Source organism: Phascolarctos cinereus, unplaced genomic scaffold, assembly GCF_003287225.1.
Source record: "Phascolarctos cinereus isolate Bilbo 61053 unplaced genomic scaffold, phaCin_HiC Scaffold_726;HRSCAF=1367, whole genome shotgun sequence".
Classification (NCBI taxonomy): Eukaryota; Metazoa; Chordata; class Mammalia; order Diprotodontia; family Phascolarctidae; genus Phascolarctos; species Phascolarctos cinereus.
The window spans coordinates 338,165,837-338,182,410 of NW_027556098.1; the positions used below are offsets into that span (position 1 = coordinate 338,165,837).

Below are 16,574 nucleotides of genomic sequence, written 5' to 3' on the forward strand. Positions count from 1 at the left end.
TAATTTATAATATTGCATTTTAGCCTGGTGGGGGAGTATGTGTGTGTATATTTGCCTTAGAATTTGAGCTTTCAGAGGTAAAGAATCCTGTCAATATATATTCCATATGTCTCATCACATAATTCTTCTGTTATATTTACTCATTCTTTCTTATGTCGGAGGAAAAGAGGTGTTCCTCTTCTAAGTCTGACCCTTTCACCTTAATACTTGGTCCTGTCCCCTTCTCAGTCTTCTTCTGCCACTATCACTAAGCTGATTCTCCTCCTTTTATGGTTCATTACAGTCTGTATTTGCTGTGATCTCTTCTTTCTTGGTGGGGGGTGGGGGTGAGGGTGGAAATCAGTACCTGGCTCATAACCATTCTCTTCAGTCCAGATCCATGTCTCATACTTCTCAACTTAAGTATCTTCATGGGAATCCCTTCAACACCCCCCCAGCTTCCCCATACCTCCTAGTTTGCCCCTTTCCTCTCTCTTGTGACCTACAGCTTCACTCTTCACAGGGACAGTGATATCTTAGAAAATACCACCACCACCCAAAACCATATTGCTGCTACTCACTTGGAACTTAATTTATTGTTGTTTTTCATTTAAGTATATGGCCTCTCTCTCTGGTCCTGTTTTAGCTCCTTAATGGCAGGGGTGATATAGGTTGTATTTTATATGTTGTCACTAACAGTCATAGTAAGCACTCTAAGAAGGAGGAGAAGTTGATGATGGTGGTGGGTGTTGGTGCAGGTGGGAGTGGAAGGGGAAGAGAAGGATTCTTACTTGTAGCTTACTGGTACGAAAGCAATGCTAAGATTCTTTCAAAAATTATTTTTACTCATTGAACATCTTTTTCATGCCATTCTAGTTTAATCTATTGTTGCATTTCCATAGTATATATCATTGTTTGTGGCCCTGATTTACAAATTTTAAAACTAGGCAATATATATTTTTAACTCATTTAATGAGTTTATTTCTACTTTAGGTTTATATCCTTATACAGAGGACCATGTCATACATATAAAGTACAAAGACTCAGTGAGTCAACATCCTATAAATTCTGTATTCAGGCTTGCAATGAAGCTGGGGAAGGTCCCCTTTCTCAGAAATACACTTTCACTACTCCAAAATCTGTGCCAGCTGCCTTGAAAGGTAAGTAACCCTATCTAATGCTATTTCCTTTATTAAAAATTAATTTATCAAAAGTTAAGTATCCACTAAATACCCAACTTTAGCACTAATATTAAAAAAGTTATACTAACTGGCCTGTATTCCAGAAGTTTTGTCACCTAAAAAAAACTGTGTTTTTTCATGTTATAAAATATGAAAACTGTGCTTCATTGTATTAAAGTAATTTGACCTGGGATTGTATTAAAGTAATTTGACCTGGGAAAGCTTGAATGTAACCTTCTGTTTAGGCAGTAAATTATCTTTTTATTAAATGGAGGTATTTCATGGAGTTATTTTACAGTCATCCAACAACATGCGAAGTATTAGGGACATAGTATGCAGACCTTGTTAAAAATAAGATTTTTGTCTGTACATTTAGTTCTGAAAGTATCTGCTGGTTCTTGCCCACATCATAAACCACATTTGAGTAAGGAGCTCATGACCACATTTCGGTAGCTAAGGTAGGTTGTGTTTATGCCCCGTGAAAAGTTGCCATGTTAATAGTCTGAATTGCTCAGTAAATATTTTCCAATTAAATTCACGTAGACACACACTTCCAAAGAGTACACATTCATTCATTCATTCATTAAATATTTATTAAGTGTATTCTGTATATACATTGCTTTGTTAGGCTCTGGTAGGGATATAGAGTTTAGGTAACTTTGCTCATAGGGGCTTTGAGTCTAGGGGGAGCACAAAATACAACCATAGTTATATTGTGTATAATGATACACAATATTGCATGATAAATGCATTTGCCAATAATGAAAACAAAGTGCTTCCTGAGGTCTGTGAGACAAGGCTTTTCCTAATGGACTTAATCAGGGTGGCATTTTTGGAGAGGAGATAGCATTCCAACAAGCAGGAAAAGAGGACATTGCAAGCTTATGAAATGAGGCAGGCAAAAACCTGGACAGAGAAGGGGACAAGATGTTGTATGGGGCTGGAGAATGGCCTGTTTTACCTAAAGCAGTTAGCGCAAGGGTGGGGAGCCTGAGGCTACATGTGGCCCCCTAGGTCCTCAAGTGTGGCCCTTTGACTGAATCCAGACTTCACAGAACGGATCCTTTTTTGGATTCAGTCAAAGAGCTGCACATGAGGATCTAGAGGATCACTTGTGGCCGAAGGTTCCCCACCCCTGAGTTAGCATAATATAATACATGTAGGAATTAATTCCAGCCTTCTGTGTTTGACCTGATTCAGCTAGATTTTAGAAGGAAACATTTGAGGTTATCCATAAGAGTTCAGTCACAGAGGTGTAGGTCTGTTGGCTGGAAAGTAGAACTAGGTTGGGGGAATGTAAACAGCATTTCCAGTGATGGGCGAGAAAGAAGCATCCACATACCTCCTTTCCTATGCAAAGTCTATCCTGTGCCAACCTTGAGGGTAGAGACTGGGGACTAGGTATGCCTTAATGCCAGATAGGTGGCAGAAGGGGAACAAGGGCAAAGTGGAAAGACAAAGCTAAAACACTGGGGAGAGACATTACTGTTTTGGGTTACCCTTGGTAATGAAGGAACATAACTATATATTTAAGACTTCCTATAATTTTGTTTTTGAAAGTTTTACTAATTTTGTAATCAAAGTACAGTAGCTCTTTGATTATGTGCTGCTGCTAAAGATCATGTATATTTATAATATTGTTTGTTTCCTTTAGCCCCAAGGATAGACAAAATAAATGATCACACCTGTGAAATTACATGGGAGGTTTTACAACCAATGAAAGGTGATCCAATTATTTACAGTCTTCAAGTTATGGTGGGGAAAGACTCAGACTTCAAACAGGTATTTTTTTAAATTAAATTTTAGAGTATTTGAGTGAAATTAATCAGGTTTTTCACTAATGTAAGGGATCTGATTTTATGAGCATGAGAAATCCTTACACCTACCTAAATTGTGTGAGAATTAAATATTTATCTTGTATTTTGTATTTTATTTTACTCTGTATTGATTCTATTCTGTAACCATATTCTGTTTTCTATGCAATAAACCTAATCTTCTGTCTCTGAGTATAGAAGCATGAGTTCAAAAGTGCAGCCTTCCTCTCTGAAGTTAGATGCCAAAGGTTTAAGCTTTTCCACAACTGTTAGTTAAAGAAAAACTCTTATCTCAGTACCACTTGCAAAATTTGTTGTTTTCCCATATGATTTTAGCTTCATAGGTATTTGTGGGTTATCCTTGAGAAGCATACTCGCGACTTTGTCTCATGTTTAGCCTCATCCTTGACAGTTAAAAAGAAGGTCTTATCTAATGCCCAGGCACCAGGGAGTCTACATCCCTAGGTGCTACTTATCAGTGACCTCAAGATGCAGTTGGGACCCATAAATTCACAAAAGCATTTCTTAGAGAGACGTGGTTCCTTATACCACGTGTGTGCTATGCCCACTGTCTTTAATGTAACCAATCATGATCCCTCAACCCCATGATGTTGCCAATTCCATAATCAATAATGTGATTTCTGTTCTGTTCTTTGTTCTGTGCTTATAAAAATGAGGATCTCTAGCATAAACTGAGGCAACTCATTGACCCATTAATTGACAGCTATGTGTGTCACTGTTAATAAATGTTATCTTGCTTAGAGAAACATGCCCTTTTGTTAAATTTCACCTGCAACAATTGCAATTTAATAGATAAACCTTAGAGACTTAGGTGCCTGAGATTCAGAAAATGATTTGTCTATGGTCACATGATTAGTAAGCATCAGGGATGGGATTTGATCCGAGGTCTCACCAATTCTCAGCCTAGCTAGCATTCCATCCATTTGTGTGAAATATGCCTGACTTAATGTTACGTTAAATATATTGTTCAATTCCTTTTACCGAGAACAGTATTTTAAATAAAATTAGAAAAGTAGGAAATTGAGATGAAAGATCTCCCTAAAACTTAATTGAGATCACAAGATTATTGTTTTAAAACTGCTGATGCAATATGAGTTTATTTCTAGGAGGAGGATCACTTTTTAAATTAAAAGTTACAAGGCAGAACAGGTATACTATTTCCCCCAAATTTAACTTACCTGTTAGATGATTTTTAGGAAACTAGAAGAATGTTTAAATCATAAAATTTTAGAGTTATACAAGATCTTAAAGAGGTAGATAATTTCATTACCCAAAATAAGCCTCTAATTCCATTACTTTTCTATTTTAATATGTTTTGGATGTGTTTGAAAATCAGTACCTTCATAGTTGCTATAAATTTCTCAATACCCATACTCTCAGCTGAGAAATGGGCAGAGGAGCTGCAGGTATGGAATGTGGTATAATACATTATCAGAAATTTATGCTTAAATGTTTTCATTATGACTACATAGAGTTCCCAAGGGCTGAGGAGGGCAAAGAGGAAAATGACTGGAGGTTAAAAACAAAAGGCATCATCAATAAGACTTTTTTTTTTCTACCCTAAGGCTAGCACAGTGCCAGGAAGAGCAATGGGTGGAGCTTAGTAAATGCTTGTTGATTAAGTACTTATAGTATTCAGAGCAGTGTGTTAAGTGTTGGGAGAGACAAGTAAGCCCTTACCTTTATGGAATTCAGTCTGCTTAGTCTCAATTATAAATAATCATGGTGGATAGAGCACAGGGCCTGGAGCCAGGAAGACAAGTTAAAATTCAGCCTTAGAGACTTAGTAGATGTGTGACCTTGGGCAAGTCACTTAACTAAAACTATTTGCCTCAGAATGAGGATAATAGCATCTACCTCCCAGAGTTGTTGTGAGAATCAAATATTTGCACAGCATCTTGCCTGGCACATAGTAGGTGCTACATAAATACTAGCTATCATCATCACCATCATTAATTATTAGAGTTACAAAAAGAAAAATGCTATGTGAGTTCCAAGGGAGGAAGGTTATTTCTAATCTGGGAACTAGCGAAAGCTTTGAGGACAAGATATCTGAACTGGATTTTAAAAGGACATGGTAGAGGGGCATTCCATGCATAGAAAACAATGAATTATTTTATATGTATTTAGCTTACTTCTCTGTGTATATGTCAAGTAGTTCCCCATCACCTACACTTAACCCCAAATCTTGCTGAAATGCGAGCTCCTTGAGGGCAGGTATTATTTTTTGTCTTTTTGTTCCTAGCACCTAGCATAATGCCTTGGTGCTTAATACAAGTTAGTTGAATTAAATGCACCCTTATGTGAATTGAAAATGTCATTTTCAATTCAATTCAGTACATATCTAAGTGTCTACATGACTAGGACCTGACTGAACAGCAACTACTCTATTATGTCCCTGATGACTAGGGACACAAACAATAAAAAGTCAGTAACTGCTTTCCAGTAGTTTACAATATAATGGAGGAAGATAATATGCAAAAGGAGACTGAGAAAGGGGAGTCCCAGGGGGAACCTGGTTATGTTCAGATTTAGGGATGCTGGGACCCCAAAGTCACCATGTGTGGGTCCTGCCTGAAAGAATTCGACCCAGCCCTTCTTTCAGGGTTTGTTAGAACATCCACCATATTGATCAGACTCTTAAGGAGTCTTAACATTAGCAACCTATTGGCTAGATTATAAGAATCTGAGCCAGTAAGACTTTTTAAATAAAAAATACATCATTGTTAGGATATAAAATTGAATTTCATCCTCTCTATTCTGCCTGCCTAAGTGTGTGCTGTAGTTTCCTTCTCCTCACTTTCTCTTTCAAGACTTTATCTATTATTTCTCTCTTGTACATTACTTAACCTGTCTACTCTTTTCCAAAATATAATTCTTGTTATATTTAAATTGTATGATATATGGAAATGTAAATTTATTAGGTCACATTACAAAAGGCCCCTATTTTGCCCTAGATACATATTCAATTTAGCACGTAATTTTTTCCTTATTAAACTACCTACAAATTGACATGATAATTAGGTTTAAACTGTATTTCACAGATAAGTGTGTTCCTTCCAAGGAGGAAGCAAAATCAATATTGATGAAAATATAATTTTATTATGGTTTTAAATTAAATAAAGACCTCTAAAGACACCATGTAAAGTTCAGCAATGCATTTGCTACTACTAATTAAACTTGGGTTTGGGGGTTTGTCTGTTTTTTAAGATAGCCTGATCATTTGACATGCAGACAGACTGCATTTGAAATTCTGATTTTCCTAGGATTTTTAAAGTTCCAGAGGTGCTTCTAAAATGCCTAATTCTATACACACGTTCCTTAACTTTAACAGAAACTATGTTTCAAAAGATTTATTTGTTGAGCAGCAGGGGGACAATCTTAGTGTATAGAGTCTTAGTTTGAATCATCTCTCTATGATAAATACTAGCTCTTTAACCCTGCGTCTGTCACATAATTCCTTGATGCCCCAGGCAGCTCTAAGACTTTAAGTTGCTGCATATTTGCTTATCTTCAGTAGTGGTAGTTTCCGTGCCTGGAGTCCCCTAAACCTTGAGTCCTCCCCCCCAAATGTTAATTTGTTAATCTAATTATTTCTTCATAGAAAGGGTTTAAATGGTGTTTAGGTTACCAGGTTAGCCTACAGATAAATTTACTTAACTCATAAAATTTCAGAATTCTATTAATAACAGAACTAGATCTGGTTTGTAAGAGCTGAGATGGGAGAGCATTCCAGACATGGGGAAACACCAGAGAAAACACTGAGACCCGAGAGATGGAGTGTCTTGTTTATAGAACCCACCGTCACTGGATTTTGAAGAGTATGGGAAGTCGTATGCGAGAAAACTGTAAAGATAGAAGGGGCTAGGTTATGAAGGGTTTTGAATGCTAGGCAGAGGATTTTGTATTTTATTTTGGAGGCAATAGGAAGCCACTGGAATTTATCGAGTGGGTGGTAGAGTGGCGGGATGGTGACATGATCAGACGTGCACTTTAGCAAAATCACTTTGTGGCTAAATAGAGAGGGTAGTTTAGAATGGGAGAGACTTGAGGCAGGCAGACCCACCAGCAGGCTCCAAGTGTGAGGTGATGAAGTTCTGTACTAGTAGTAGTGGCATCAGAGGAGAGAAGGGGGTATATTCCAGAGATGTTGCAAAGGTGAAATCAACAGGCCTTGACAACAGATTGGATATTGGCTGGGAGTGAACAGGTGGGGGTAGAGATAGTGAAAGTTGAAGATGAAACCTAGGTTGTGAGCCTGAGGGACTGGGAGGTGTTGTCATCTATAGAAAGAGGAAAAGTAGGTGAGGGAAACAGTGCAAGAGGAAAAATACTGAGTTCAGTTTTGGGCATAGTGAGTTTAAGATGTCTACTGGACATCCAATTTGAGGTGTTGGAAAGGAAGTTGGAACGTGAGGATTGGAGGTCACCAGAGAGATAGGGACAGGAAAGCCAGATCTGAGAATCAGTCAGCATAGCAATAGTAATTAAATCCATGGGAGCTCTTGATATCACCAAGTGAAGTAGAACGGGGAGAAGAGGAGAGGATCCTGAACAGAGCTCTGAGGGACACCTACAGTTAGAGGGTTTGATCTGGAGGAAATCCAGCAAAGGAGACAGAAAGGAGAACGGTGAGAGAGTGAACACCTAGAGAGAGGGTAATCAAGAATATCAGAGGCTAAAGAGAGATCAAGGAAAATGAGGACAGAAAAAAGGCCATTGCTTTTGGCAATTAAGAGATCATTGGTAACTTTGGAGAGAGAAATTTTCATGGAATGATGAGGCTGGGAGCTAGATTATAAGGGAATAAGAAAGGGAGTAAGAAGAGAGAAATGGAGGAATCTAGAACCTGCCTTTTCAAGGACAGAAGAGATACAGAATGAAATTTGGTGTGGATGGAGAGATCAGTTGAGGGATTTTTAAGGATGAAGGAGACATGGACATGATTGTAGAGAGTGGGGAAGCAGCTAGTAGACAGGGAACAATTGTAAGTAAGTGATAGAGTGGGGGTGACAAGAGATGGGATGGAATGGGATTGCTTGAGCAGGTAGGGGAATTAGGCTTGGTAAGGAGTAAGGCCACCTCATCATGTGATACAGGGTGAAGGAAGAGATAACAGAAGGCACTAGAGTAATAGGAGGTGAGGAAAAGAGGGAGTTCACAGCAAATGGCCTCACTTTTTTCTGTAAAATATGAGGCAAGATTCTCAGCTGAAAGAGTGAGGTAAAGGGAAGCCATAGGAGGTTTGAGGAAGGAATGCCATTTGGAAGGGCTGCTGTGGAGAAGGGGATAAAGACTTGATAAGGGAAGTATAGTTGGATTGGGCAGCTGGGTGGCACAATGGATAGAGCACTAGGCCTGGAGTCAGAAAGAGCTGAGTTCAAATTCAGCCTCAAACACTTACTACCTGTGAGACCTAAGCAAAAAAACTTAACGCTATTTGCCTCTGTTTCCTCATCTACAAAATGAGCTGGAGAAGGAAATGGCAAATGACTCCATTAACTTTGCCAAGAAAACCCCTGATGGGGGTCACCAAGAGTAGGACATGACTGAAACAACTAACCACAACAATAGTAGGATTGCCTAGCAGCAGTGAGGACTTAGTTGTGGTTGTGTAACATAAATTTGTAATAGACTCAGAACACTTTTGTGATTTTCTCCACCTTTGTTCTCAGCACATGTGTAGGAGTGAAAGTTTTGGATGATGGGGAGTGGTACAAGGCTTAGGCTTGGCAGGACACAATGAGCAATGATAAGGGGCTAAGGGACTCAGGAGAAGAGTGTAGAGTTGAACCAGTTCACTAATGGGAACAGTATGGAAAAGGAAGACAGAGTGACTACTACAAAGGAGATAACCTGGGAGAGAATTGAGGGATCCTGGGATTGGAGGTTATAGTGTGGGTGAAGAGCAGGGTTTAGTAAGGGAAGGCAAAGGGAGAAGTGAAAAAGCCAATAGAATATGGTCAGAGAAGAGGATTTCAGAATTCTTGAACATCTTGACATTTTGGCACCTTCGCATTTCCTTTTCTGTTATCTTCTCCCCAAGTTCACAATAGTGAGTCTCTCACTGTACAATCTAGAGTTGTCCTTCCCCCAAAGTATTCAGTGTCTCCCCAATTCCTTCCCCTCTCTCAGCCCTCTTTTCTTCTATATCCACTCAGCCTTCCAAACTAAACTCCCTCATTGCAATTGTTTTCTGGTAATCGCTGAAAGCTGACTGAATAGGTTCACACTAATGTGTTATCCCATCAGAGTTATTTGCATTTTAAAAGAAATACCAAGCCTGACTAATTTCTAATTGCTAGAGTTTATGCAGCATAACAAATTAAGGGGTGGGAAGAAAAGGAGCTCAGTCTGGAGGAATATGGTTTTGTTTACTCAGGCCCTACCTCAGCTCTTTCTCCAAAGTCAGTTACATCCAAGTCATTCCTTTTTTCACAATTTCTCTTCTATTTCTTAACTTATAAATTCTCTAAAAGTTACCAGTTTTTTCATAACACCTACCCTGGACAGCTCCACCAGTGAAAAGCAGGGTAGAAGAAAAGGCAGTGGTTGTTCACTTCATACTTAGTTTGTTTTCTCTGCCAAGAATGATAGGCAGGTAGGTAGATATGAAATTATAGATAAAATTGTGTCTATTTACTCATCAAAGTGTGTGTCTATGTAAAAATAAGAAAAAACACAGAATACACTTAATGAATTTAGGTCACCTAACCCCAGGTGAACTATATCTTTTAATGCCGAAAAAAAACTATGATTGCTGGCCACTGACAGGGATATTTGAAAGATGGTGAACAAGAGAGGTGAGATACCACAGGACTGATTTATGAAAATCAGGGAAAAGAACAGAGTCTGAAAAGTGAGTGAGATTGACTTGGATTCCTAAAAAGATTCCAAAATGAAAGAGATAATTGATGAATATGTAGAAAGGTAAATCACAAAGAGCCAAACAAGCAATTATTTAGCACTTACTAAGTTCTAGGCACAGTGATGAGCACTAAGGATACTACCCCCCCCCAAAAAAAATCATGATACCTGCTTAAGGATTTCCTATTCTAATGCGGGAGCAACATACAAACAACTATGAACATGCAAGTTATATACAGGGTAAAATGGGAGGTGATTTGTGAGGACAACAGCAGCAGTAAAGGGACCAGGAATGGCAGAAGGTGGAATCTGTGCTGAGGCTTGGAGATAGAGGCACGGAAGAAAGATATTCTAGGCATGGGGAACATCTGGTAAAAATGCTCAGAATTGGGAGGTGGAGGGCCATGTTTGAGGAACGGCAGGGAGCTAGTGTCACTGTGTAGAGTTCATGGAGGAAGTAAGATGTAAGAAGACTGGGAAGGGAGGGAGGAGCCAGCTTGTGAAGGGTTTTTCAAAGCTAAACAGAGGACTTTATTTTTGATCCTGGGGATGATAGGAGTCACTAGAGTTTATTGAACTTGAGGGGGAATATGGTCACATTTGTGCTTTACCAAGATTGATTAGAGGATGGACTGGAGTGTGGGGAGGATTGAGACAGGGAGAACAACCATCAGACTATTGTAACAATCCATTCATGAGGCCATCAGAGCCCACACTAGAGTGGTGGCAGTGTTAGAGGAGAGAGGAGATGTTACAAAGATAAAATCAACCGGGCCTTGAAGATGACACCTAGGTTGCAAGCCTGGGTAACTGGGAGGGTGATGGTACCCTTTACAGTAATAGGGGAAGTCTGAAAGAGAATAGTTTGGGAGGGGAAGATAATGAGTTCACTTTGAGACATCTTAAATTTAAATTATCTATTTAAAGGACATCCAGTTTGAGGTGGGCAGTTAGAAATGCAAATCTAGAGGTTAGGGCTGATGGGTAAGAGAAGTTCAGAAGAGAAGGTTTCACCAGCATGATTTCCTCAAAAGTAGGTCATGTCAAGCTAACCTTTTCTTTTTTGATAGAGTTATTAAGCTGATAGATCAGAGAAATGATGTAGAATTTACTTTTAGATTTTGTTGAAGTATTTGATGAAGTTTCTTATGCTGTTGTTATGGATAAGATGAAGATAAGTGAGCTAGAAAATAGTACAGTTAGATGGTTTCAGAACTGATTGAAAGACTGCGCATGGTTATATGAAGGAAGTCTCAAGTGGAATGCCCTGGGACCTCTGCTTAGCCCTGTACCATCTGACATTTCTATCAGTGAACTGGATAAAGGTTTAAGTGGCATGGTTATCAGATTTACAGATCATACAAAGTTAGAAGGGCTAGGTAATTAACACTGAGTGACAGACTGTAAAAAAATAAAGATTTTGACAGGCTAGAACATTGGGCTGAATCTAATAAAATGAAATTTAATAGGGATAAATGAAATCTTACACTCATACAAGATATAGGAGAGATACAGCTAGACAATTCAAAAAAACCTAAAGATTAATGAATTGTAAAATCAATACAAGTAATACAATACAAGTGATCAGGCAGTCAAGAAAGCTAATGCAGTCTTAAGTTGCATTGAGGGAGGCATAGCAAAGAAACAAATTTAGGCTTGATATAAACAAAAATTTCTAACAATCAGACCTATCCAAAAGTGGAATGGGTTGCCATGGGAAGTCATGGGTTTCCCTTCTTTAGCAGTCTTTAAGCAGAAGCCATCTGACCACTTACTGCTTGCCAGATATGGGGTAGCTGATGTCACAGAGGACAAAATTCTGGGCCTGGATTCAGGAAGTCCCAAGTTTAAATCCAGCCTCAGACACTTACTAGCTGTGTGACCCTAGACAGATCACTTAATCCCTGCCTGCCTTAGTTTCCTCAGCTGTAAAATGGGGATAATAATAGCACCTATCTACCTGGGTTGTTGTGAGGATCAATTGAGATAATATTTGTAAAGTTCTTTAGCTCAGTGCCTGGCATATAGTCAGTGATAGATAGATAGATAGATAGATAGATAGATAGATAGATAGATAGATAGATAGATAGATAGATAGATAGATAGATAGATGAGTGAGATGAGTGAAGGACTAGATAATGGCAGAAGGCATCTGCCTGAGATGAGGAGGGGAGAAGAGGGAGTTCACAGAAAATGGCTTCAATTATTTCTGTAAAATATGAGGGTTCTCAGCAGAGAGGGTGGGGGGAGGAGGAGATGAGAGGTTTGAGGGAATGAAAAGGCTTGGAGGAGCTGCTATAGTGTGTGAGTTAGTCTTAGGCACATATACCATTTTAAACCAATCACAGCTTATCAACTATTTTCTCTAAATCCACAGCTGTCCACAGAAGAGCTGTATTTGGATGTCCCACCAACAGTTGAAACTTAAAGTGTTGAAAACTTCTATTATTGTTCCCCTCCTCATCTTTGTGCATTATTTTCAGTGGTATCAGAATCTTATTGGTTCCCCAGGCCTGAAACTGTAGAATGATTTCTTTATGAACAGTTCCTTCCATTTCCGTTATGTACCATGTTAGGCTTTTAATTCTGTTTGCCCATAAAAAACTTCCCAGCTGGCTACTTTATTTCCAAACTTCCTTTTAACCTTTACCCAGTTACCAAAATAGTATTCTTTAAATGTTGTTCTCATTGCATCATTCTGCTGATGTGACTCTTAATTTATGGCAGGAAATTAAAAGCTACACCCTACCGTTTAAGGCCCTCATCAGCTATGCCCCTTCCTTCATTCTTCAAATCTTTCAAGCTTCCTTTTTAACTAATCCTATCCCTTGCACTAAATCCAGATGTATTTCTTTACTCTCATCTGTGCACACAATTTTTCTTCCTGTATCTAGGCCTTTGCTTATGCGTTTTCCAACCCTGACAGTTTTTTTGTGCATCCTCTCTGTTTCTCACTTTCAGAAATGCACATTCACATAGTTTGCTTCCTCCAGAATAACCCTTCATTATGGATTCTCCCACTTCACTGTAACCACTTTCTCACTAAGCATTTCCTTAGCATTCATTTATATATACTTAAACTACCATGAAATTACATATAAAGTTGAGTATCTGGTTAAATAAGCCTAACAGGTAAAAATAAGATTTATAACATAAGTTAGATGCTACAGTTAGTCCCTTTACTATGGGATCCACTGTAGGAAGGCTCCAAAAATTCATTTAGAATTATATAATTGACAAAAAATTTTACTTATCACTTTGCTGGGACTTAGTTGTTAAAGAGATAACTCTCTAATGTTTTCTCTTCAGTAGGCTCCCTTAAAGTAGGACACTGTTCTCTTCTTTTGTACTCCTCCCAAAGCCCTGTATGTAGGAGACTACAAGTTAAAGGCCTGGGAGAATAACTTGGTGGTTCTTTCTTTTTAACAAAATTATACTGAAAAGATAAGCAACAAAATATTTCTGGCATGTAGTAGCATTCATAATATATGTATTAAAAATTATTTTGTAATCCTTTCCCCATGTTCCCCACCCCACATTTACAAAGGATTCTCTCTCTTTCTGTCTCTCTCTTTTTTTAATAGATTTACAAAGGTTCAGACTGGTACTTCCGGTATTCAGGCCTTCAGCAGAACTGTGAATATCGCTTTCGTGTGTGTGCCATTCGACAGTGCCAAGACACCGTAGGTGGTCATCAGGACCTCGTAGGCCCCTACAGTGCCACTGTAATATTCATCTCTCAGAGGACTGAACCTCCAGCCAGCACTCACAAAGACACTGTGGAAACCACAAGGCTGCAACGGACACTGACTGATGAGCAGTGTGCTGCCGTCATCCTTGTGATCTTTGCTGTGTTCTCCATTCTGGTTGCCTTTATCATTCAGTACTTTGTAATCAAATGAAAATGTAACTTTCTGTTAGAATGCTTCCATTACCTTTCCTTTGTCATGTTCCACAAATATTTCTGTTTTGCTTTTACAAGAGCAGTGGCATTTAGCACTGGCGTTGGGATTGTAGCACACACCATTTTTGCCACTTACAATGCTTATATTGTTAGATAGAGGCTGGCACTTTATTAGAACGCAAGCCACAGAAATATCAAGTATTTTTTGAACATGCCTTCTTATACTACAAACTTTATATGAGGCAAAAATATAATTGAGATTTTGACCAGTCAGCATGAGTGTAACCATGATACACCTATTCTTACTTTAAAAGATTACCAAGTGAAGCATTCAGAATGAGACCACGCATTTAAAAGGTACACTGACACATGCTGCATCAAATATTAGTCAGATGCTGTGAAAGCAATCTCGCGCTGTATTTCTACCTCCTCATTTGTCTTAATTATTTGGGAAGTGGGATTATGATAAATAATTGAGGGGACTTTCTCAGGCAGCAAACAATAAACTGGATGGACAAATATGTGTGAAAACAGGAAGCTTCTAATTTGATAAATGTGGAGTTATTTCTTGCAAGCAGATATTTATAAAACTTAAATGGTGGCACCGGCAGTTTATCTTGCTGAAAACAAGTTTACTCATTAGGGTACCTCTTCAGTATCTTGCAAACATGGAAATGAGAGGGCTTTTAGATGGTTACTTTTTAAAAAGTAATTGGGATCACTTTAGGACTTCACATCTATTTAATTTGGTTTCAGTTTATGGTTGTTTGTATGTGAGTTTATCTCCACATACATACATACCATATATGCATATGTACATACCAGTATGTATGACTATATATACTCCAGCCCTCTGATGTACAAAGTTTGTAGGATTACCATAAGTTTTGCTGCTTCCCCTACAACTACTGCCATCACCATCAGCATTTAGAATCAAACATTATCTCTTTGTTTAGGAGCACCAGATCTGAAGTGAAAATGTAATTTGCACCAGAAAACTTCAAGCTGCTTCCTTTTCTTGAAAAAACTAATGTTTAATGTCTGTTTGGAGACTGTACCAAATTGTTGATTGCATGTGGTTAATGTTGCATTAGAGCACTTTGCAGTTGCAAAATTCATCAATGTTTTGTGAGCTTGCGTTTGTGAGTTCTTGGATGATCAGACTGAATTTTTCAAGTATCACATTGAACATCTTTTCAGATGTCAGTGACTGCCAGTAACATACAGCTTGTAGTGAAGCTATCTAAAATTCTTGTCTCATCACATCTATATTATCTGTTAAACACTTGTAATTTGCCTTCTTAATTTATTTGATTTTTTTAGGGTAGTGAATCACTAATGACTTAGTTGCTGGGTTTAGCATTTTAATGGTTATTAAGCACTTCTGTCAGTCTTTAAAAAAAAAAGAAATGTATGTTTTGTGCTTTGAAAATCTTTGAAGAATTTCTCTATTAGAATGGGCATGTATTGTACTTGTTTCACGTCCAATGATCTGTGCTGTTGAATAACATTAACTTTTGTTTAAAAAAAGAAATGGATAAACTTCGCCTTCCAAGGTAAGAATGACTTGTCACTATAATGTACTGTATGTTTACATTTTTATTTTCATTCTGACACTTCTGTATAGGCTGATACCTTCCCGTAAAACAGAGTAATAGCAAACATTTTCTAGAAACTTATTATTAAAAGTGCCATGTTTGGCAGTACAAATGAGGTTGAGTGTAATACCCCAGAGATTTCTATATGGTTGAATGTCTAAAATGGTAAGATTTGCCACTGTGGTCAAGCTACAGTGGCTTGTTTTTCATAGTAAAACTCAAATGAACTCCTATTTTTGATAGTAAATGTCATTTAATAGTGTATTTGCCATTTGAGCCTCACTGCAAATTACTGCAGAGGAGAAAACAATTTTTAATGTAATCTTAATTTTACCTCATATACTGTACATTCCAAAAAAAAAAACCTCTAAACTTTTTAAAATGTTATAGATACACTACCAAACATATCACTGTAAAATTGTATAATGTTGAACTTCATATAAATGAAAAGTATAATCTCATAGAAATATACATAAACTATGTAGCAAAAGTATCTTTAAAATCTGTGGAAAATAAAAGTTGTATCATTCTTTTTTGAGGAAATATTCATTGCATTCATATACATCTGTTAGCTTTCCTACATTTTTTATTGGGGTTTGCAGTTTTAAGAAGTAAGAAGTTAAATATCTATTCTTCTTATCTTGTGCTTACAGACCACACAATCATAGATTACAGGTAAGTCATCCAGGCTTAGCCCTCTCACTTTACCTAAAAGGTTACATAGCTAATAAATGGCAGAACTGGGAGTTAAATCCATGACCTCTTGACTCCAAATCCAGAACTCAAGCACATCACACTGATTTTGTCTAACAGGAAAACCACTGACTTGAAAGGTCTTACGTGATAAGTAGTAACCTCCAATAGATTTAAGATTGAAACTGGGAATAAGGAATTTTTTAAAATAATATTTTATTTTTTCTCAATTACATGTAAAAACAATTTAACATTTTTTTAAATTTTGATTTCCAAATTCTCTCCCTTTCCTCTCTCCCCCTTGAGAGGGAAAGCAATTTGATATAGATTATACATGTACAGTCATTCAAAATATATTTTCATGTTAGGCATGTTACAAAAGAAAACAGATAAAAAGAAAGTTCAAAACTATGCTTTGATCTGCATTCAAACAGCATCAGTTCTTTCTCTGAAGTGGGTAGCATTTTTCATCATGGGTCCTTTTGAATTGTCTTGGATCATTGTATTACTGAGAATA

At 37.8% G+C, this 16,574-nt stretch overlaps 1 protein-coding gene across 1 annotated transcript in view; it reads left to right on the plus strand.

The window, feature by feature from the left end:
* Positions 1 to 15,907, plus strand: part of FNDC3A (fibronectin type III domain containing 3A) — a 212,585-nt gene extending 196,678 nt beyond the window's left edge. Inside the window, 3 exon segments of the mRNA XM_020993811.2 lie at positions 973 to 1,139; positions 2,815 to 2,942; positions 13,447 to 15,907. Coding sequence (XP_020849470.1) covers positions 973 to 1,139; positions 2,815 to 2,942; positions 13,447 to 13,764 — 613 coding nt within the window. The 3' untranslated portion in view covers positions 13,765 to 15,907.
* Positions 15,908 to 16,574: the final 667 nt, after the last annotated feature.